The sequence below is a fragment of the Salmo trutta genome, unplaced genomic scaffold (genome assembly GCF_901001165.1).
Source record: "Salmo trutta unplaced genomic scaffold, fSalTru1.1, whole genome shotgun sequence".
Lineage (NCBI taxonomy): Eukaryota > Metazoa > Chordata > Actinopteri > Salmoniformes > Salmonidae > Salmo > Salmo trutta.
In genome coordinates this window covers 10,339,135-10,364,251 of record NW_021822911.1, presented here as the reverse complement: position 1 = coordinate 10,364,251, position 25,117 = coordinate 10,339,135, and the positions used below count along the sequence as shown (strand labels likewise).

General features: G+C 42.8%; 1 protein-coding gene across 1 annotated transcript; it reads left to right on the top strand.

Moving 5' to 3' along the window:
* Positions 1–648: 648 nt before the first annotated feature.
* On the top strand, positions 649–23,272 carry LOC115186458 (zinc finger protein 2 homolog; the record flags this gene model as incomplete). The annotated part of the gene is made up of 3 exons (XM_029746083.1): positions 649–687; positions 22,031–22,593; positions 22,846–23,272. Coding segments are annotated over exons 1-3 (1,029 nt in total), but the record flags the coding sequence as incomplete, so codon positions are not given.
* Positions 23,273–25,117: the final 1,845 nt, after the last annotated feature.

Genomic DNA, 25,117 nt, shown 5'->3' with positions numbered 1-25,117 from the left:
TCTTTGATCCAGTTCAGTTCTGTGTAGGGGTACCCCTCTCTCCTAGTATTTCTGTCCTCCATCTTTGATCCAGTTCAGTTCTGTGTAGGGGTACCCCTCTCTCCTAGTATTTCTGAAGAAAGTCTAACAGTCACTAGTGCAGCAGCAGCCTCCCCCGGTCCTAGTGCGGCCCGGCAAGAAGTTTAAGATGCGATGGAACGGTTGACGAAAAAAATTAATCACAGAAAATATATATTGACTGATATTGATTTATTTAGGGGGGGCTAATGAATATTTTAGGACCAGCGATGTCCCTTATTCCTACCCTTTAACTTTTTGTCTGAAAATAAAATAAACATTTTACTCAACTGCGTTACCCACTCCAGTCAGCAGATGGCGGTCTGGGAATTTAAGGCGATGCTGTTGGTGTGACGTATAATGTAGTGGACGGAACGCTTCTTTCAACAGCAGCAACAGTTATTCAGCCACCTCGGTAGCTTGCTAGACAAAATAGCCGAACCAATAAAGCTCTTTGGACGCTTTAGTGTATATTAGCCACTGTGTTTTAAACCCACTTCTGTCGTCTAGTTAGTTATCCGATTTAATTCCATATTTACGGTGTTGTTATTAGTCAGCTAGCATTAGCTTAGCTAGCTAACATCTCCGACCATGAGTTCACTAATCTACTCTCCTGCTGCTAAAGAAGAGGTCTGCTGGATGGAGAAAGAAGAGGCTGTTGAAATACAAAAACAAGTAGAGGGTGAGGCTGTTACAGTGAAAGAAGAAGAGAAAGACGTTACAGTGAAAGAAGAGGAAGACTCGTTCAGAGTGAAAGAGGAGGAGGATGTTACAGTTAAAGAAGAGGAGGATGCAGTTTATGGAGTGAAAGAGGAGGAGGGGGAGATGACTGTTACATCGAAAAAGGAAGAGGAGGAAACTGGATATCTGGGCCCGGTTTCCCAAACGCATCTTAAGGAATCCAATGGTTCTAACGATGAACTTAGCCATAAGGTGGTTTTGGGAAACCATTCCCTGATTAACACTAGTAAGTACTGTCTTAAATACAGAGGCACAAACTCTGCAGTTGTTGAACTGATGTTTGGTGTTAAAGCGGAAATCTGCAATTGCTCCATCCATATTGTGACTTTTAAATTATTTATTTATAGCCATTGATTCTTGAAGAATATAACACATGCCTCATGAGCTTAGTTCAACTGTTGTTCCCCATCAGAACCCCAAATAAGCTTTTTTTTTACTCCAATGTTTAGAAACAATGTAAATCAACACTGTATAGCCTTAACATGGTTAAAACTATAATGTTGATATCATGGTTGGTCAGTCCTTGCATCCATATGTCTGTCTGTCTGTAGTTACATGTCTGTAGTTACATCATCATCTTATTACCAAAACAGTGGTGGAATGACAGATTTGTTATTGTTTGAACTGCAGATTCCTGGGTTGTGTGTTTTTTTTTAAAACAGCAACAAAATGGCTGCCCAGAGACTTGGTTTGGTAAACAGCTGAGGGATGGGGGAAGGACGAGTGTAACCACTCTCAAATTCATAGAGAAAGCTATTGTAGCAACCGTAACCCAACACCTAGAGACCTCGTCAAGAAGTTCAGACATCTTGGCCTGACAGTCGCTGGATCCAGGTTTGAGTTCATGTAACCGATGTGAAATGGCTAGTTAGTTAGCGGTGGTGAGCGCTAATAGTATATTCTAGAATTCATCCATTATGTCATAATGACAGTTTAACCAGGTTTCTAGGCTATATACACTGCTCAAAAAATTAAAAGGGAACACTTAATTATTATTTTGATTTGTTTAACCCTTTTTTAGTTACAACATGATTCCATATGTGTTATTTCATAGTTTTGATGTCTTCAATATTATTCTACAATGTAGAAAGTAGTCAAAATAAAGAAAAACCCTTGAAAAACCCTTTTGACTGGTACTGAATATATACTGAATATATACTGCTCAAAAAAATAAAGGGAACACTTAAACAACACAATGTAACTCCAAGTCAATCACACTTCTGTGAAATCAAACTGTCCACTTAGGCCCCTGAAGGCCAAAGCTTACATTAGGGACATTACTGGGCTGACCTAGCGAGTTCGGGAGAGGAGGCTGGGACTGGGCCCTGTAAGAGGGTTTCCGGATCCATTGCCACCTTTCCAAAAATCGGGATCGCTTCCGTCCCACGGGTGATCCTAGTATAAGACCTCATTAGGTCTTCCATTGCACGTGTGCGCCTGTGTACGTAGTAGGTGCACACGCCAAGGGAAATGAGACCAAGGATCATGGTAACAGTCAGGATACTGTCCGGCACCGTCCAAGAGCGGGCGACAGACCAATCTTTTGGTCTGTAGTCAGTCGGGTCGACTAACAGTGCCTCATCCAGTACGCTAAGATCGACAGTCATGGGTCCCTCGTACTGGATTTGGTATTGAATGGCTTGTGGTAACTCAAGGGAACGTTTAGCAAAAGCGTCCGGCATTTCAATCTCTGTGTCTATCCGGTCGTCGGGAAGGTGGTATAGAGCGAGGTCGTCTACGTGAATAATCGCCCCCTCTGGTACCGTAACAAAAACAGTCTGGTTGGGGAGGTTCAATTGGGTGATGGAGTCATGGCGTTCGTAAGTCATAGTGGCGGACGCGAACGGTGTGTTGACCAACCATCGGTTCCCTACCACCTCCACTTGTGTGGTGGTGGCCCCATCCCTGGCTGTTAGTTTGGCTCTACAGCGTTCTTCGCTGGTGATAGCTTTAATACCACAAAGACGCTCAGTGTTATCCCTGACAAATGGTTTGCTAGGACAAAGGTAGTGGACATCTTTGGTTAGAGTACACATTAGCAGGTTAGGGGTGAGATAGAAATCTGGGTTGTTTTCCTGGTAAGCTACAACTGGGGGCGTGGCAATCTTTACGTGGGTACGGTCGCGCCAAAATCCTACATTGAGAACCGTTTTCAATCTATAGATATTCTCCAGTTCAACAACCGGCAGCGTCAGTAGAAAACCCACTTCATTACGATCAACATCAACGTGTATTGGGATGGCCGACCCCAGACTATAGGCCAAATGTGATTGTAACGGCCTTAGTGTGGTTGAAGTAGCTGAGGTCAATATGTCGTGCACCATTGAGAGGGGCACTAGATATGAGGGGATTCTATTCATGGCCAAGTGGTCCATAGAAGAGCTAACTTCACGGAGAAAATCCTCCAGTAACAATCGAACCAATTGGACATGGGCATAGTCATGGTTCATGACCTCTGCTAGCTTTCCTACAGACAGGATAGTTTTGTTCAGGAGAGTAGCGTGTGTGTTGACCACCAGAATAGTGTCCTGGAGAGACTTTCCCACATGTTGCAACCTAAGGGCCTGTGCCTTCATCTGCTGCTGGATAAGTGGCATCTCTTCAGTAATCTCCCTAACATTCCTCTTGACTGTGGCTAGACTGACTGCGTTGACGGCAGTGGTACCTAGGGCAAATAGTGACCCTACGGCTGCCCCTATCGATAGTAGCGCCCCGACGAATCGTTTTTCTCGCCTGGGCTCAGCTAGTTCTGACTGGGTTACTGTGAACTTTTGGAGTTGGGCCAACATATGGGCAGTGTCTAGCTGGGCGTGCTTAATTGCCTGGCTGGTCCAGTCAGCCCCGGCCCAACTCAAATGCGCCGCAGGTGGAATGTGTTGGCGGTACACATTCTCTGCATCTAGGCGGACATATACCCTCTGCGTGTGTACTCTGCAGTTAGTTATGAGGAGTCCTGGATCGTCGCGGAGAACGATTCCCGTAGGTGGTCCGTTCGTGATTACGTCTGCTGGGTTGGTTTTGACCAGGGCGCAGAGTGTCAGGATCATCCAAAGGAACTCCATCCTACAGAAACGCATAATCAGAGATTGTTGGATTATTTCAGTTATTTGTATTCGTAAACAAAAATTGTTTTGACAACTATTTTTCTGTTTTTCTTATTTTTAATCAGTACAGCGCAGGACAATATCACTAGTGACAACAGATGTATATCTGGTAGCTGGGAAGAGAATAAAAGATATTAGGTGCAACGTACTGGTCTCCTGGAAGGGATCAGCTGAGGGTACTTAAGAATTTTCTTAGTACCTCTGGGTTTTTGCTAGGGTTTTTATCTATTCGGTGCTGGCTAGCACCCCTTCTATTCCCATGGGGGGAGTGTACAACTTGATTTGGTTCCGGTGGACCCACTTTAATGTGGCGGTTTGTCGACCTTTGCTGATTTTGATCTGGTAAGCTACAGGTGATAGCTTCACCACAATCTCGTGTGGCCCCGTCCAGTGGGGCAGGAACTTTGTTGCGACGCCCGCGGGTTTGGTGTATATGTAGTACCACACCTTATCTCCGACCTCGAACACCTGGTGTGAGGCTTTTTTGTCGTAATAGGTCTTGTCACCTTCTGCACTTCTTTCCAATTGTCCTTGAGCGTACGCAAAGGTAGTCTGGAGATGGTTCCGCAAGTTGGTCACGTATTGATGAGCCGTGTAGGCGGTGGCTGCGGCGACATCTCCCGGTTGGTACAGGAGATGCAGTGGAAGGGTCATTTGCCGGCCCGTCATCATCTCAAAGGGTGTCATTCCCGTAGACCTGTTGCGTGTGGCTCTGATTGCCATCAGTACCAATGGGAGTTTGAGGTCCCAATCTTTGTGGTTGGCTGCCACATATTTCCTCAAGATTCTGACAATTGATTGTTTGCTCTGGTCTACCCCCCCCCGAGCTCCTAGGGTGGCACGCGATGTGGAGTTTAGCTTTGACTCCCAGGAGCTTCCACAGTTCGGTCATTACAGCTGCCGAAAAGTGGGTTCCTCTGTCGCTGTCCACGGTTTCTCCTGGCAGGCCGAAACGACTGAAAACGTGGTTTAGCAAAAGAACGGCAGTGGTTTCCGCTGTGTCATTGGTCGCCGGCAGGCACTCCACCCACTTTGTGAATGCGCAAGTCACTGTGAGGAGGTACTTGTTGCCTCTGGCAGACCTGGCAACTGGGCCGACCCAGTCGATCTGGATCGAGCTCCAGGGGTAAGACACACCCTTGCGTTGCAGGGTTTAATTTAATTTAATTAATATGGATCTTCTATAGGGTTGTCACTGAACCCCACCCGCTGTCTGTGTCCAATTCCCCAGCGTCAAGACTCGGTACGTTTTCACTCCAGGGATAGATCCTACGTCTGGCCTGTAGACACTTGCCCGTGTGTCTTAAGGATAGAAGCGGCCATCAACGTTATTTACATTTACATTTTAGTCATTTAGCAGACGCTCTTATCCAGAGCGACTTACAGTAGTGAATGCATATACACTGCTCAAAAAAATAAAGGGAACACTTAACCTCTACGGGCTAGGGGGCAGCATTGAGAATTTTGGAAAAAATATGTGCCCATTTTAACTGCCTCCTACACCAACTCAGAAGCTAGAATATGCATATTATTGTTCAGGTTTGGATAGAAAACACCCTAAAGTTTCTAAAACTGTTTGAATGGTGTCTGTGAGTATAACAGAACTCCTATGGCAGGCATAAACCTGAGAAGGTTTCATGCAGGAAGTACCCTGTCTGACAAGGTGTTGTTGTTCTTGCTTCTGTTTATTGAAGAGTCAGGATCTTAGCTGTAACGTGACAATTCCTAGGGCTCCAATAGGCTCTCAGAACCCTGGAAAAACCTTAACGATGACGAGGCAGCCTCAGGCTGAAACACAGAATCCCCTTTTCCAAGTGTCGCATCAGAGGACAATAGAATTAGGCTTGTGCGCGATTCGACCCCGTCGAGTATTTTCCTTCGGCTGTTTAGCTAATTGCAGATTCCCGGTCGGAATATTATCGCTTTTCTACGAGATAAACTGCATAAAAATTTATTTTAAACAGCGGTTGACATGCTTCGAAGTACGGTAATGGAATATTTAGAATTTTTTTGTCACGTTCTGCGCCATGCGCACGACCGTGATTTAGCATTCTGATAGTGTCTAGAACGCACGAACAAAACGCCGCTGTTTGGATATAATGATGGATTATTTGGGACCAAACCTACATTTATTATTGAAGTAGAAGTCCTGGGAGTGCATTCTGACGAAGAACAGGAAAGGTAAGACCATTTTTCTTATAGGAAATGTGATTTTGGTGAAGGCTAAACTGGGTGGGTGTCTAAATAGCTAGCCCGTGATGGCTGGGCTATGTACTTAGAATATTGCAAAATATGCTTCATCCGAAAAGCTATTTTAAAATCGGACATATCGAATGCATAGAGGAGTAATGTATCTATAATTCTTAAAATAATTGTTATGCTTTTTGTGAACGTTTATCGTGAGTAATTTAGCAAATTGTTAGTAAATTCCCCGGAAGTTTGCGGGGGGTATGCTTTTTCTGAACGTCACATGCTAATGTAAAAAGCAGTTTTTTGATATAAATATGAACTTGATTGAACAGACATGCATGTATTGTATAACATAATGTCCTAGGTGTGTCATCTGATGAAGATCATAAAAGGTTAGTGCTGCATTTAGCTGTGGTTTGGGTTTTTGTGACATTATATGCTAGCTTGAAAAATGGGTGTCTGATTATTTCTGGCTGGGCACTCTCCTGACATAATCTAATGTTTTGCTTTCGTTGTAAAGCCTTTTTGAAATCGGACAGTGTGGTTAGATTAACGAGAGTCTGGTCTTTAAATAGCTGTAAAATAGTCATATGTTTGAGAAATTGAAGTAATAGTATTTCAAACGTTTTAAAAATCGCGCCACTGGATTCAACTGGCTTTTACGTAGGTGGGACGAATTCGTCCTGCCGGTCCCATAGAGGTTAAACAACACAATGTACCTCCAAGTCAATCACACTTCTGTGAAATCAAACTGTCCACTTAGGAAGCAACACTGATTGACAATAAATTTCACTTGCTGTTGTGCAAATGGAATAGACAACAGGTGGAAATTATAGGCAATTAGCAAGACACCCACAATAAAGGAGTGGTTCTGCAGGTGGGGACTACAGACCACTTCTCAGTTCCTATGCTTCCTGGCTGATGTTTTGGTCACTTTTGAATGCTGGCGGTGCTTTCACTCTAGTGGTAGCATGAGACGGAGTCTACAACCCACACAAGTGGCTCAGGTAGTGCAGCTCATCCAGGATGGCACATCAATGCGAGCTGTGGCAAAAAGGTTTGCTGTGTCTGTCAGCGTAGTGTCCAGAGCATGAAGGCGCTACCAGGAGACAGGCCAGTACATCAGGAGACGTGGAGGAGGCCATAGGAGGGCAACAACCCAGCAGCAGGACCGCTACCTCCGTCTTTGTGCAAGGAGGAGCAGGAGAAGCACTGCCAGAACCCTGCAAAATGACCTCCAGCAGGCCACAAATGTGCATGTGTCTGCTCAAACGGTCAGAAACAGACTCCATGAGGGTGGTATGAGGGCCCGACGTCCACAGGTGGGGGTTGAGCTTACAGCCCAACACCGTGCAGGACGTTTGGCATTTGCCAGAGAACACCAAGATTGGCAAATTCGCCACTGGCGCCCTGTACTCTTCACAGATGAAAGCAGGTTCACACTGAGCACGTGACAGACGTGACAGAGTCTGGAGACGCCGTGGAGAACGTTCTGCTGCCTGCAACATCCTCCAGCATGACCGGTTTGGCGGTTGGTCAGTCATGGTGTGGGGTGGCTTTTCTTTGGGGGGCCGCACAGCCCTCCATGTGCTCGCCAGAGGTAGCCTGACTGCCATTAGGTACCGAGATGAGATCCTCAGACCCCTTGTGAGACCATATTCTGGTGTGGTTGGCCCTGGGTTCCTCCTAATGCAAGACAATGCTAGACCTTATGTGGCTGGAGTGTGTCAGCAGTTCCTGCAAGAGGAAGGCATTGATGCTATGGACTGGCCCGCCCGTTTCCCAGACCTGAATCCAATTGAGCACATCTGGGACATCATGTCTCGCTCCATCCACCAACGCCACGTTGCACCACAGACTGTCCAGGAGTTGGCGGATGCTTTAGTCCAGGTCTGGGAGGAGAACACTCAGGAGACCATCCGCCACCTCATCAGGAGCATGCCCAGGCATTGTAGGGAGGTCATACAGGCACGTGGAGGCCACACACACTACTGAGCCTCATTTTGACTTGTTTTAAGGACATTACATCAAAGTTGGATCAGCCTGTAGTGTGGTTTTCCACTTTAATTTTGAGTGTGACTCCAAATCCAGACCTCCATGAGTTGATAAATTGGATTTCCATTGATTATTTTTGTGTGATTTTGTTATCAGCACATTCAACTATGTAAAGAAAAAAGTATTTAATAAGATTATTTATTTCATTCAGATCTAGGATGTGTTGTTTAAGTGTTCCCTTTATTTTTTTGAGCAGTATATTTCATACATTTTTTTTTCCCGTACTGTTCACGATTTTGTAAAAGACTGTCCAGCTTATTCATCAGGGTTATGAATATCGGGTAATCCCTCCATTTAAAGCTAAACACAGGCATAAAATAATTCACATCCTTGCAGGCTTTGGAAAATAAATATGAACTGACAGACTTCGTCGCATTTGTACTATCAAATTGTTCACATGCTAAAATTGTCACTTTGGAGTCGGGGCTATAAGCCATTGAAGAGATCCTGATGGCTTGTAAATCATGGCGACCCCCCCACAACCTCTTCCAATGCATAGCCTGGTAATTCTGTAGCTCTAAGGGCCTGTTCAATTTGACAGAGCACTAGGCGTATCGTAAGCCATTCTCTGATACGCAGTGCAGGAGAAAAACTCCTGGGTTTTGCATGATAAAGGGGTCTGGGTTCGCTGTCTGTGAAAATCTTCACCGTTGAATCCTCAGGTTTGAACATATAAGTCATATGGCCATCACTAGTATCCAAAAACGCTTTAAAACATTCTGGGGCCTCACCCCAAAGTTCCTCGATGCTTTTATCATTGGGTTCGCGACAAGACGTGCATAGTACCCTGAGAATTGGCCTAGGAGACAATTTTCTGTTTTAATGTTCAGCGTTTTATTTTTAAAATCTTGTTTAGTGTTCTGGGGCCACGTGTGTCTGGGGCGTATTTATAAGACGTCTGCCTCCAACACATAACCTCCCGGACATTCCTAATTCATACACAACAACCCTAAGAGCAATAAAATAGGGGGGTGTGGGGGTCATCCTCTTTGAAATGTTCAAACACAACCCCCCCAATTCAATGAGGTCCCTACACATCAATCATTATGACCACTTCAAAGAGATGCAATATAGATATAAAATAACACACACTCTAACACATGACAGATGCAACTATATGACCCTAACCACGTGACACCTTCCCGCCAGGATGTCCTGACCAGATGCCCTTATTTGGGCATGTACGCCCCAGCCGGACATAGGGTCATAAATCACGATTTTGACCGATGCCGTCTACTTTATTCTCTCTAATGTATTTGAGAAGCTCCACAATTCATTAGTGGTGGTGCATTAAGACAATCAGAAATACTATCAGACATCCCCAAATGGGCACATTTATAGGCCTACATTTGCACACAGGCCAGGTAGACTAGTCCTACTTCTATATGCGTAATTAGGTGTGCGTCCTTACTCAACATTGACAGGAGTGTTTCAAACAAAAGACAATTACTAAATTGACAACTGACGCATCTTGCGGGGTCAGGTCTGGGTGGTCTGCCAGGGGCCGTTTCATTTAGTATCTGTTTGGGTCGGCATGGGGAGGGATTGTATTTTCCCATCGTATGTTGTACCGAAGTTGACCGACTGAAAGGGAGTGTAACTTTGACTATTATTGGATTCGGGCTAAACTTTGAACTTTGAGATATTAAAGACATGATAGATCAGACGCAGAGTATATAAAGGAGTGAGATTCGTAGAAAGACAGAGTGGCTGTGGAATGTGCTGGGTGGACGGGAGGAGATCACAGGATTGCTTTAGGGGAAGCGGATGGACATCTGTGGATTAGGCGAAGGAGGGGTTGAGGTCAGGAGGTCAGGTCAGATTCCCTCAAGGGAGTAATAAGGGTTTAGTATTCTGTTACCCTCTTCCTGTCGATCCCGAAGATGTAAGGATTGGAGAGGAGGAGTGTCCAAAGTGGTGTATATATTAGAGTTCGCCCGATTAATCGGAGTGGCCGATTTAATTATGGCCGATTTCAGGTTTTCATAACAATTGGTAATCGGTATTTTTGGCCGCCGATGTGCTGTTTTAAAAAAAAAAATATATATATATATAGATTTTTTATTCTATTTATTCTTTTTTTATTATAATTTTTTTTTTTTACTAGGCAAGTCAGTTAAGAACACATTCTTATTTTCAATGACGGCCTAGGAACGGTGGGTTAACTGCCTTGTTCAGGGGCAGAACGACAGATTTTTACCTTGTCAGCTTGGGGATTCAATCTTGCAACCTTACGGTTAACTAGTCCAATGCTCTAACCACCTGCTTTACATTGCACTCCACGTGGAGCCTGCCTGTTACGCGTATGCAGTAAGAAGCCAAGGTAAGTTGCTAGCTTGCATTAAACTTAACTTATAAAAAAGAATCAATCAATCATAATCACTAGTTAACTACACATGGTAGATGCTATTACTAGTTTATCTAGCCTGTCCTGCGTTGCATATAATCGATGCGGTGCGTATTTGTGAAAAAGAACTGTCGTTGCAACGTGTACCTAACCATAAACATCAATGTCTTTCTTAAAATCAATACACAAGTATATATATTTAAACCTGCATATTTAGTTAATATTGCCTGCTAACATTAATTTATTTTAACTAAGAAAAATGTGTCACCTCTGCAACAGAGTCAGGGGGTTTGGGCCGCCTGGCTCGTTGCGAACTGTGTGAATACTATTTCTTCCTAACCAAGACGGCCAACTTTGCCAAACGGGGGATGATTTAACAAAAGCGCATTTGCGAAAAAAGCGCAATCGTTGCACGACTGTACCTAACTATAAACATCAATGACTTTCATAAAATCAATACACAGAAGTATATATTTTTAAACCTGCATATTTAGCAAAAATAAATCCAGGTTAACCTGTTAGGGTATAGGGGGCAGTATTTTCACGGCTGGATAAAAAAATGTACCCGATTTAATCTGGTTACTAATCCTATCCAGTAACTAGAATATGCATATACTTATTATATATGGATAGAAAACACCCTAAAGTTTCTAAAACTGTTTGAATGGTGTCTGTGAGTATAACAGAACTCATTTGGCAGGCAAAACCCTGAGACAGATTCTGACAGGAAGTGGATACCTGATGTGTTGAATTGACTTTAAGCCTATGCCATTGAAAAACAAAGGGGCTGAGGAATGTTTTGGCACTTCCTATTGCTTCCACTAGATGTCACCAGCCTTTACAAAGTGTTTTGAGTCTTATACTGTGAGATCTGACCGAACAAGAGCCATGGAACGGTGATGGCCCATTAGACACCTGGCGCGCAAGTTCATGTTGGGTACTCTCGATTCAATACGGTTTAAAAGAGAACGCAATCGTCCGCCTTGAATTTTATTCATGTTCTGGTTAAAAAAGGCACTAATGATTTATGCGATACAACGTTTGACATGTTTGAACGAACGTAAATATATTTTTTCCATTCGTGAAGTGAAGTGAAGTCCGGCTGGCTTAGATCATGTGCTAACAACACGGAGCTTTTTGGACATAAATGATGAGCTTTTTTGAACAAAACTACATTCGTTATGGACCTGGGATTCCTGGAAGTGACATCTGATGAAGACAATCAAAAGGTAATGGATTATTTACATAGTATTTTCGATTTTAGATCTCTCCAACATGGCGGTTAGTCTGTATCGCAAAGCGTATTTTTCTGGGCGCAGTGCTCAGATTATTGCAAAGTGTGATTTCCCAGTAAGGTTATTTTTAAATCTGGCAAGTCGATTGCGTTCAAGAGATGTAAATCTATAATTCTTTGAATGACAATATAATATTTTACCAATGTTTTCTAATATTAATTAATTATTTTGTTGTGATGACTTGACTGCCGGTTATTGGAGGGAAACGATTTCCTGAACATCAACGCCATAGTAAAACGCTGTTTTTGGATATAAATATGAACTTGATAGAACTAAAAATGCATGCATTGTCTAACATAATGTCCTAGGAGTGTCATCTGATGGAGATTGTAAAAGGTTAGTGCATAATTTTAGCTGATTTTATGGTTTTGGTGACGCCTGTCTTTGAATCGACAATACATTCCACACAGCTATTGTCAATGTACTCTCCTAACATAACCTAACTTTATGCTTTCGCCGTAAAACCTTTTTGAAATCGGACAGCGTGGTTAGATTAAGGAGATGTTTATCTTTCAAAGGGTGTAAGTTAGTTGTATGTTTGAGAAATTTGAATTTTGACATTTATTTGGTTTCAAATTTGCCGCTCTTGAAATGCACCTGCTGTTGATAGGGTGCGCCACGGGTGGCATGCTAACGTCCCATATAGCCCCAAGAAGTTAACAGGCAATATTAACCAGGTGAAATTGTGTCATTTCTCTAGCATTCATTGCACGCGGAGTCGGGGTATATCAAACAGTTTGGGCCGCCTGGCTCGTTGCGAACTAATTTGCCAGAATTTTACATAATTATGACATAACATTGAAGGTTGTGCAATGTAACAGGAATATTTAGACTTGGGGATGCCACCCGTTAGATAAAATACGGAACGGTTCCGTATTTCACTGAAAAAATAAACGTTTTGTTTTTGAGATGATAGTTTCCGGATTCGACCATATTAAGGCTCATCACCTAAGGCTCATATTTCTGTATGTTTATTATATTATAATTAAGTCTATGATTTGATATTTGATCGATCAGTGTGACTGAGCGGTGGTAGGCACCAGCAGGCTCGTAAGCATTCATTCAAACAGCACTTTCGTGCGTTTTGCCAGCAGCTCTTTGCAATTCTTCAAGCATTGCGCTGTTTATGACTTCAAGCCTATCAACTCCCAAGATTAGGCTGGTGTAACCGATGTGAAATGGCTATCTAGTTAGCCGGGTGTGCGCTAACAGCATTTCAAACGTCACTCGCTCTGAGACTTGGATTAGTTGTTCCCCTTGCTCTGCATGGGTAACGCTGCTTCGAGGGTGGCTGTTGTCGATGTGTTTCTGGTTTGAGCCCAGGTAGGTGCGAGGAGAAGGACGGAAGCTATACTGTTACACTGGCAATACTAAAGTGCCTATAAGAACATCCAATAGTCAAAGGTATATGAAATACAAATCGTATAGAGAGAAATAGTCCTAGAATTCCTAGAATAACTACAACCTAAAACTTCTTACCTGGGAATATTGAAGACTCATGTTAAGAGGAACCACCAGCTTTCATATGTTCTGAGCAAGGAACTTAAACGTTAGCTTTTTTACATGGCACATATTGCACTTTTACTTCTCCAACACTTTGTTTTTGCATTATTTAAACCAAATTGAACATGTTTCATTATTTGAGGCTAAATTGATAGTATTTATGTATTATATTAATGACAGTATCCATTTGAGTGTTGTCAAAAAAGCTACGATTTTTTGAATTACAGCTGTAACGACCCTTTGGGAAGAATTAAACTTGGTTAAGCTTCTCTAGTGTCCGTGAGTTATTTACTCTGAAAAATTACAACCTAACACTATAATTAGTGTTCCTTGAAGGAGGGAAACGAGGTACAACACCTGTTTGGCCCCACTCCTTCCTGGGTCGGTTAAGAGCGGTTTTTAATTTAAGGAATAAATCCGAGCCTCACGCTCATCACCTGTAGAAGACGGGGCTTCCAGCGAGGCGTGGATTTAATAGTATGTTGTACCTAGTTTCCCTCCTTCAGGGAACAGTAGTTATAGTCATAACATGTGGATTTAATGGTATGTTGTACCGAGTTTCCCTCCTTCAGGGAACAGTAGTTATAGTCATAACGTTACGCTTGTCATATGATGAACTTCAACTTAAATACTGGATCTTGCTGTCGGACAGTTTTTTTGTATTCTGAAATGCACTCGAACTACGTATAATTTACTGGTTCCTTATGTTACGCTGGGAAAACAGTTTTGGTGGGCACAGAAATACAAAATAATTTCAGAGTTGGCTAAATTCAATGGTTTTTAACTGAGAGTCATCTTGTAATCCAAGATGGCGTAGCAGTAAGACGTGTTTGTTGTAAATGTTTTTTTTTTCGTATTTTTTGTATATATTGCACTATATTTCAATCCCTTTTTCCATTTTTAAATTAAATATACCTTCCGGCAACCCGCCTCACCCAATGTGATACGGATCTGCTATTTTTTTAGACCTTATAGCTAGAACCTCCATCAGTAGCTAGCCATCAGGAGCTAATTAGCTACCAGCTGTTTAGTCATTGTTAGCCACTTAGCCACTGCTAGCGGCCTTTACCTTTTCAGCTCAGGCACCAGCCATTTTAGCCTGGATAATACCTGCCAGTCTGCACAGCGCGATATCAACCCTGAGCATATCGGACTGTTTTTCTCCACTACATCACCGTATTCGTGCCGTAAGCTCTGGACCATTACACCAGATAATCTTAGCAAGCTAGCTGCTACCGAGTGGCCCAGCCTCGAAGCTAGCCTTGAGCCAGGCCCATCTCCCGGCCTGCTCAGTGGACCCTATGATCACTCGGCTACACAGCTGATGCCTCCCAGACTCTTCACTAAGACGACTAGAAGTCACTACATCACCGGATTCCTGCCGTAAACTCTGGACCTTTGCTCCAGATTGGCTATAGTGGCTATTGCCCTTATCCCGAAGCTAGCACCAGTTTGCCTCGAGCCAGGCACATCTCTCGGCTAGCGTAGTAATGACTACCTATCGGCTTCCCTGGTTCATATTGCTGTTCACTGGACCCTATGATCACTTGGCTACATAGCTGATGCCTGCTGGACTGTTCATAAACACAGGTCTCCATTTTGTTTATTTTGTTTATCTGTCGGCCCCAGCCTCGAACTCAGGCCCTGTGTGTAGTTAACTGACCCACTCTGCCCATTCATCGCCATTTTACCTGTTGTTGTTGTCTTAGCTGATTAACTGTTGTCTGACCTGTTGTTGTCTTAGCTAGCTCTCCCAATCAACACCTGTGATTGCTTTTTGCCTCGCTTTATGTCTCTCTGATGTGAATATGCCTTGTATACTGTTTAGGGTAGTTATCATTGTTTTATTTTACTGCGGAGCCCCTAGTCCCACTCAACATGCCTCAGAGAACTCTTTTGTCCCACCTCCCACATATGCGGTGACCTCAGCTAGCATAACTGGTGCCTCCTCTCTTAGCGTCACTCAATGCCTAGGTTTACCTCCACTGTACTCGCACCCTACTAAACCCTGTCTGTACATTATGCCTTGAATCTATCCTACCACGCCCAGAAATCTGCTCCTTTTATTCTCTGTTCACAATGCACTAGACGACCAGTTCTGATAGCCGTTAGCCGTACCCTCATCCTACTCTGTTCCTCGGGTGATGTAGAGGTTAACCCAGGCCCTGTGTGTCCCCAGGCGCTCTCAATTGTTGACTTCTGTAACCGTAAAAGCCTTGGTTTCATGCATGTTAACATTAGAATCCTCCTCCCTAAGTTTGTTTTACTCACTGCTTTAGCACACTCCGCCAACCATGATGTTCTTGCCGTGTCCGAATCCTGGCTTTGGAAGGCCAACAAAAAATCTGAAATTTCCATCCCCATCTACAACATTTTCCGTCAAGATAGAACTGCCAAAGGGGGAGGCGTTGCAATCTACTGCAGAGAGAGCTTGCAAAGTTCTATCATACTTTCCAGGTCTATACCCAAACAGTTCGAGCTTATAATTTAAAAAATGAATCTCTCCAGAAATAAGTCTCTTACTGTCGCCGCCTGTTACAGACCCCCCTCAGCTCCCAGCAGTGCCCTGGACACCATATGTGAATTGATTGCCCCCCCATCTATCTTCAGAGTTTGTTCTGTTAGGTGACGTAAACTGGGATATGCTTAACCTCTCTAGGGGGTGTGGGACGCTACCGTCCCACATGGCCAGCATCCAGTGAAATTGCAGAGCGCCAAATTCAAAAACAGAAATACTCATTCTAAAAATTCATAAAACATACAAGTGTTATACATCGGTCTAAAGATTAACTACTTGTTAATCCAACCACGTTGTCAGATTTCAAAAAGGCTTTACGGCGAAAGCATACCATGCGATTATCTGAGAACAGCGCCCAGCAGACAAATCATTACAAACCGTTACCAGCCAAGTAGAGGAGTTACACAAGTCAGAAATAGCGATAAAATGAATCACTTACTTTTGATGATCTTCATATCGTTGCACTCACAAGACTCCCATTTACTCAATAAATGTTTGTTTTGTTCGATAAAGTCTCTTTATATCCAAAAACCTTTTGTTCACTCATTTTGTTCAGTAATCCACAGGCTCAAAGGCAATCCCAACAGCCAGCCAAAAAATCAGATAAGTATCAGTAAAGTTCATAGAAACATGTCAAACTATGTTTATAATCAATCCTCAGGTTGTTTTTAGACTGAATAATAGATAACATTTCAACCGGACAATAACGTTGTCAATATAAAAGGTAAACAAGAAAGGCGCACTCTGGGTCTCGCGCATGAAAAAAATCTCTGGGACACTGAATGGTCCACTCATTCAGAGTGGTCTTACACTCATTTTTCAGAATACAAGCCTGAACCAATTTCTAAAGACTGTTGATATCTAGTGGAAGCCATAGGAAGTGCAATTTGAGTCCTAAGTCAATGGAATCTGTATAGGCAGTCTATGGGAAAACTACAAAAATAAACAAATCCCACTTCCTGGATGGATTTTTCTCAGGTTTTCATGTGTCATATCAGTTATGTTATACTCACAATCATTATTTTAACAGTTTTGGAAACTTTAGTGTTTTTTATCCAAATCTACCATGTTTACTTTGGGCATGCTTTTCATCCGGAGGTGTAAATAGTGCCCCCTACCGTAGTGAGGTTAACACCCCGGCCGTCCTACAATCCAAGCTAGATGCCCTCAATCTCACACAAATGATCAAGGAAACCACCAAATTCAACCCCTAAATCTGTAAACATGGGCACCCTCATAGATATTATCCTGACCAACGTGCCCTGCAAATACACCTCTGCTGTTTTCAATCAGGATCTCAGCGATCACTGCCTCATTGCCTGCATCCGTTATGGGTCCGCGGTCAAACGACCACCCCACATTACTGTCAAACACTCCCTAAAACACTTCTGCAAGCAGGCCTTTCTAATCGACCTGGCCCAGGTCTCCTGGAAGGATATTGACCTCATCCCGTCAGTAAGGGATGCCTGGTTATTTAATTGTAATTTCCTCACCACCTTTATATAAGCATGCCCCTTAAAAAATGTAGAACTAAGAACAGATATTGCCCTTGGTTCACTCCAGACCTGACTACCCTTGACCAGCACAAAAACACAGAATAGTCTCCGCGATATGCAACTTTTCAGAGAAGTCAGGAACCAATACACACAGTCAGTTAGGAAAGCAACGGCTAGCTTTTTCAAACAGAAATTTGCATCCCGTAGCTCTAACTCCAAAAAGTTTTGGGACACTGTAAAGTCCATGGAGAATAAGAGCACCTCATCCCAGCTGCCCACTGCACTGAGGCTAGGAAACACTGTCACCACCGATAACTCCACGATTATCGAGAATTTCAATAAGCATTTCTCTACGGCTGGCCATGCTTTCTTCCTGGGTACCCCAACCCCGGCCAACAGCTCCCCACCCACCGCAGCTACTTCGCCAAGCCTCCCCAGCTTCTCCTTCACCCAAATCCAGATAACTGATGTTCTGAAAGACTTGCAAAATCTGGACCCCTACAAATCAGCTGGGCTAGACAATCTGGACCCTCTCTTTCTAAAATGATCCGCCGCCATTGTTGCAACCCATATTACTGGTCTGTTCAACCTCTCTTTCATATCATCCGAGATCCCTAAAGATTGGAACGCTTCCGCAGTCATCCCCCTCTTCAAACGGGGTGACACTCCAGACCCAAACTGTTACAGACCTATAACCATCCTGCCCTGCCTTTCTAAAGTCTTCGAAAGCCAAGTTTACTAACAGATCACTGGCCATTTCGAATCCCACCGTACCTTCTCCGCTGTGCAATCCGGTTTCCAAGCTGGTCACGGGTGCACCTCAGCCACGCTCAAGGTACTAAATGATATCATAACCGCCATCGATAGACAGTACTGTGCAGCCGTCTTCATCGACCTGGCCAAGGCTTTCGACTCTGTCAATCACCGTATTCTTATCGGCAGACTCAACAGCCGATCAATCAACAACCGATCGCTGCCCACACCCGCACGACTAGCATCACTACTCTGGACGGTTCTGACTTAGAATATGTGGACAACTATAAATGCATAGGAGTCTGGTTTGACAATAAACTCTCCTTCCAGACTAATATTAAGCATCTCCAATCCAAAATTAAATCTAGAACCGGCTTCCTATTTCGCAACAAAACCTCCTTCACTCACGCTGCCAAACATACCCTCGTAAAACTGACTATCCTACCGATCCTTAACTTCGGCGATGTCATTTACAAAATAGCCTCCAACACTCTACTCAGCAGACTGGATGCAGTCTATCACAGTGCCATCCGTTTTGTCACTAAAGCCCCATATACCACCCACCAGTGCGACCTGTATGCTCTTGTCGGCTGGCCCTCGCTACATATTCGTCGCCAAACCCACTGGCTCCAGGTCATCTATAAGTCTTTGCTAGGTAAAGCTCCGCCTTAACTTTGCTCACTGGTCACCATAGCAACACCCACCCATAGCACACGCTCCAGGAGGTATATCTCACTGGTCATCCCCAAAGCCAACACCTCCTTTGGCCGCCTTTCCTTCCAGTTCTCTGCTGCCAATGACTGGAACGAATTGCAAAAATCGCTAAAGTTGGAGACATATATCTCGCTCACTAACTTTAAGCGTCAGCTATCTGAGCAGCTTACCGATCGCTGCAGCTGCACACAGCCCATCCAACTGCCTACCTCATCCCCATGTTTTTATTAACTTTTTTTGCTCTTTTGCACAACAGTATTTCTACTTGCACATCATCATCTGCACATCTATCTCCAGTGTTAAATTGTAATTACTTCGCTACTGTGGCCTATTTATTGCCTTAACTCCGTACTCCATTTGCACACACTGTATATAGATTTTTCTTTTGTGTTATTGATTGTACTTTTGTTTATCCCACTGCTTTGCTTTATCTTGGCCAGGTTGCAGTTGTTCTCAACTAGCCTACCTGGTTAAATAAAAGTGAAATCATTATTTAAAAAAAAAATTGGAGCTTTTTTGACAACACTCAAATGGATACTGTCATTAACCTCTGGGCTAGGTTGGACGCTTGCGTCCCACCTACTCAACAGCCAGTGTAATCCCGTGGCGCGATATTCAAATACCTTAGAAATGCTATTACTTCAATTTCTCAAACATATGACTATTTTACACCATTTTATAGACAAGACTCTCGTTAATCTAACCACACTGTCCGATTTCAAAAAGGCTTTACAACGAAAGCAAAACATTAGATTATGTCAGCAGAGTACCCAGCCAGAAATAATCAGACACCCATTTTTCAAGCTAGCATATAATGTCACATAAACCCAAACCACAGCTAAAAATGCAGCACTAACCTTTGATGATCTTCATCAGATGACGATCCTAGGACATTATGTTATACAATACATGCATGTTTTGTTCAATCAAGTTCATATTTATATAAAAAAAACAGCTTTTTACATTAGCATGTGACTAGCATGTGACTAGCATTCCCACCGAACACTTCCGGTGAATTTACTAAATTACTCACGATAAACGTTCACAAAAAACATAACAATTATTTTAAGAATTATAGATACAGAACTCCTTTATGCACTCGCTATGTCCGATTTTTTTAAAATAGCTTTTCAGTGGAAGCACATTTTGCAATATTCTGAGTAGATAGCCCGGCCATCACAGGCTAGCTATTTTGACACCCACCAAGTGTGGTACTCACCAAACTCTGATTTACTATTAGAAAAGTTTTATTACCTTTGCTGTTCTTCGTCAGAATGCACTCCCAGGACTTCTACTTCAATAACAAATGTTGGTTTGGTTCAAAATAATCCATAGTTATATCCAAATAGCGGCGTTTTGTTCGTGCGTTCAAGACACTATCCGAAGGGTAAAGAAGGGTGACGCGCCCGACGCGTTTCGTAACAAAACATTTCAAAATGTTCCATTACCGTACTTCGAAGCATGTCAAACGCTGTTTAAAATCTATTTTTATGCGATTTGTATCGTAAAAAAGTGATAATATTCTGACCGGGAGTCGTTGTTTTCGTTCAAAGAGAGAGAAAGTAAACATGGTGTCGGCTCGTGCACGCACCTCCAGTCTCATTGTCCTCAGATCGACCACTATCCAAATGCGCTGTTTTTCAGCCATGGCCTGCAAAGCCACGATTCATCGTTCTGGCGCCTTCTGAGAGCCTATGGGAGCGTTAGAAAATGTCACGTTATGCCAGAGATCCCCTGTTTTGGTTAGAGATGATCAAGAAGGCCAAGAAATAGTCAGAGAGAGCGCTTCCTGTTTGGAATCTTCTCAGGTTTTGGCCTGCCAAATGAGTTCTGTTATACTCACAGACACCATTCAAACAGTTTTAGAAACTTTAGGGTGTTTTCTATCCAAATCAAACAATTATATGCATATTCTAGTTACTGGGCAGGAGTAGTAACCAGATTCAATCGGGTACGTTTTTTTATCTGGCCGTGCAAATACTGCCCCCTATCCCCAACAGGTTAATGCAGTTCTTCAATAATTACACATAATACTTGAGTTACAGTCACATGTTCAGCTATCATCAGCTGATCCAGGAAATCATTTTCTGAATGACAGTCACATGACAAACATCACGACATGCAACAACAACCAAAGTGCTTCTTCATTCATTACTCTGGTAAAGACAGTTATGCCGTGCTCCATGTTGGATCCAACATCCTTAACAAATGTATGTTTATAATGTGTTATTGTCTGGTTGATTTACTGTAGGGTCTCGTTAGTCTGTTTGGACACAGAGATACTTAGCTCATAATGTGTAGAGAACTGTTCCTTGATGGATAGGCTATTGTACAACACACAGAGCTATTTTCCTATATTTGTTGTTTGGTGAAGTTATGGGTCCTACAGTAGGTCTATGTTGTTGTTAGGTGAAGTTATGGGCCAATTTGGCAAACAGTGTACAAACCGTCATTGTCAGGCTGATGAAAAAGCCAAAGAGCATTTTACTGGTTGAAGTGTTTTTTAAGTACAAAGCGGTTGATTTGGGACAATAACACAAACATTATATTAAGCAGGACATTCAAATGAGCCTTACAATTATAATCCAAAGTAGTGTGAAATGCACTCATAAGCAACCTGGAAATGGAGGTTACTCCCCTGAGCAAAAATCTTTTCTCACCAGCAAACACAGAAAGGGGCTACAATCTTAGATGTTACTACTAATGTGAAAACAAGACAAAATATGACAAAATATATTGTTGCTCATTTTAAGACAAATGTCAAACAATCATTACATTCATTACAGACGTCAATTGTTGTACAACATCAACATCATGGCTACGCTGTTGGCATCACCTTTTACAGTGGATTTCTGCTGTTGTGGGCCTTTAACCATCTGTATGACTTTGTTGTTCACACAGGAGAGAGACGTGACTATCTTGGATCCTCTGGGGAGCCTCAACAACCTCATGATGCTGACGAGGCAGAGAAGAGTCTCTCTAGATCAGAACTCCTCAAGAAACACCAGCAGAGACCCACAGGGAAGATAATTCACCGCTCTGACTGTGGGAAGAGATTCACCTCATCAGCAGGCATTAAAATTCATCAGAGAAGCCACACAGTAGAGAAACCTTATTGCTGTACTCAATGTGGGAAGAGTTTTGATAAATCTAGCCATCTGAAGATGCACCAAAGAACACACACAGGAGAGAAACCTTATAGCTGTGATCAATGTGGGAAGAGTTTTACTCAGCTAAGCCACCTGATTTCACACCAGAGAATACACACAGCAGAGAAACCTTATAGCTGTGGTCAATGTGGGAAGAGTTTTGGTCAATCTGGCAATCTTACAGTGCACCAGAGAATACACACAGGAGAGAAATCTTATAGCTGTGGTCAATGTGGGAGGAGTTTTACAACATCTGGCTCTCTGACTATACACCAGAGAACACACACAGGAGAGAAACCTTATATCTGTGGTCAATGTGGGAAGAGTTTTACTACATCTGGCTCTCTGACTCTACACCAGAGAACACACACAGGAGAGAAACCTTATAGCTGTGGTCAATGTGGGAAGAGTTTTACAACATCTGGCTCTCTGACTCTACACCAGAGAACACACACAGGAGAGAAACCTTATAGCTGTGGTCAATGTGGGAAGAGTTTTACAACATCTGGCTATCTGACTATACACCAGAGAACACACACAGGAGAGAAACCTTATAGCTGTGGTCAATGTGGGAAGAGTTTTACAACATCTGGCTATCTGACTATACACCAGAGAACACACACAGGAGAGAAACCTTATAGCTGTGGTCAATGTGGGAAGAGTTTTACAACATCTGGCTATCTGACTCTACACCAGAGAACACACACAGGAGAGAAATCTTCTAGCTGTGGTCAATGTGGTAAGAGTTTTGCTGCATCTGCCTCTCTGACTCTACACCAGAGAACACACACAGGAGAGAAACCTTATAGCTGTGGTCAATGTGGGAAGAGTTTTACAACATCTGGCTCTCTGACTCTACACCAGAGAACACACACAGGAGAGAAATCTTATAGCTGTGGTCAATGTGGGAAGAGTTTTACAACATCTGGCTATCTGACTATACACCAGAGAACACACACAGGAGAGAAACCTTATAGCTGTGGTCAATGTGGGAAGAGTTTTACAACATCTGGCTATCTGACTATACACCAGAGAACACACACAGGAGAGAAACCTTATAGCTGTGGTCAATGTGGGAAGAGTTTTACAACATCTGGCTCTCTGACTCTACACCAGAGAACACACACAGGAGAGAAACCTTATAGCTGTGGTCAATGTGGGAAGAGTTTTACAACATCTGGCTCTCTGACTCTACACCAGAGAACACACACAGGAGAGAAACCTTATAGCTGTGGTCAATGTGGGAAGAGTTTTACAACATCTGGCTATCTGACTCTACACCAGAGAACACACACAGGAGAGAAATCTTATAGCTGTGGTCAATGTGGGAAGAGTTTTACTCAGTCAAGCCATCTGATATCACACCAGAGAACACACACAGGAGAGAAACCTTATAGATGTGGTCAATGTGGGAAGAGTTTTGCTGCATCTGCCTCTCTGACTCTACACCAGAGAATACACACAGGAGAGAAACCTTATAGCTGTGTTCAATGTGGGATGAGTTTTGGTCGATCTGACCATCTGGTATCACACCAGAGAACACACACAGGAGAGAAACCTTATAGCCTTATAACTGTGAACATTCTCCGATAAGACATCTGATCAAACACCAGAAAATACTTGAAGGGGTTGTTTCACGATATCAATGATATGTCACAATATAGAATGTTTTAACATTGTAGTAGGAATATTTTAATAGTGTCACAATGTAGAACCCTAAACGTTTGTCCCCTGTTCAATTGATTTCAGCATGATATGGATATCAGCCTCATAGAAAAATACAAGCTCTGAAATGAAAGAGTACTATTTATGATATTTAACAAAAAAGAGTTGTGTTACACTTACCATGTTGGTGACGCACTTGAATCAAAATGTATCTGGCTGTTTTCTACAAATTGTCCTCTAACCAGGGATGTACACATTATTCCCAGATTCCGTGTGGTTTTTGAGCTGTTAGTTTTAACAGGACGTGCAACCTCATCTCCCTCCTCTCGCACAATTGATTACAACATGATATCGATGAGTTATGACAATAAGTGTTGTGTTCCTTTGTTTAGGGACCCCTAAATTTAAATGCATCACTCCAAAATGTAGCTGACTGTCTTCTGCAGGTTGTCCTCTAACCAGTGAGGTAAAAGATATCTCCATTTCCATGTGTTTTTTGTTTTGTTGTGTTAGTTTCAAGAGCAGGTTCAACCTGATTTCCCCCCAAATGGATATAAGATTTGTGTTTTGTGTTTAGCTAGTGCGTTGCTATGGATCTTTATTTATTTTGACTGCATGTTTTTCCGTATTGGAGATGAATTTTGTTTGGAAATAGAAAAAGTATATATTTGTCTTAAGGGGGAAGGTGTTACAGGCTTTAGTTTTTCCATTTATGTTTTGAGGTTGGACGTTAGCACGTCTAGCTCGTTAGCCCGTCTAGCTCGTTAGCCCGTCTAGCTCGTTAGCACGTAGGACGCACTTATTGGTGTCACCTCGTTAGTCAGTATGTGTTACACCTGTGCTGGCTTGTCCATCTCGTTAGTGGGAAGGTGTTTCACCTGAGCTGGTCCAGGTTCTATTTAACTTCTTACATCTACACGTTCCGCTAGCGGAACGTCTGCTCCAATATCCAATGATGGGCGGGGCGCGAAATTCAAACTCCTCTAAATCCGAAAACTTACACTTTTCAAACATATGACTATGTTACAGCTATTTAAAGACAAGACTCTCCTTTATCTAACCAAACTGTCCGATTTCAAAAAGGCTTTACAGCGAAAGCAAAACATTAGATTATGTCAGCAGAGTACCCAGCCAGGAATAATCACACAGCCATTTTTCAAGCTAGCATATCATGTCACATAAACCCAAACCATATCTAAATGCAGCACTAACCTTTGATGATCTTCATCAGATGACACACCTAGGACATTGTGTTATACAATACATGCATGTCTGTTCAATCAAGTTCATATTTATATCAAAAACCAGCTTTTTACATTAGCATGTGACGTTCAGAACTAGCATTCCCACCGAACACTTCCGGTGATTTTACTAAATTACTCACGATAAACGTTCACAAAAAGCATAACAATTATTTTAAGAATTATAGATACAGAACTCCTCTATGCACTCGATATGTCCGATTTTAAAATAGCTTTTCGGATGAAGCACATTTTGCAATAATGTAAGTACATAGCCCGGCGTTACAGG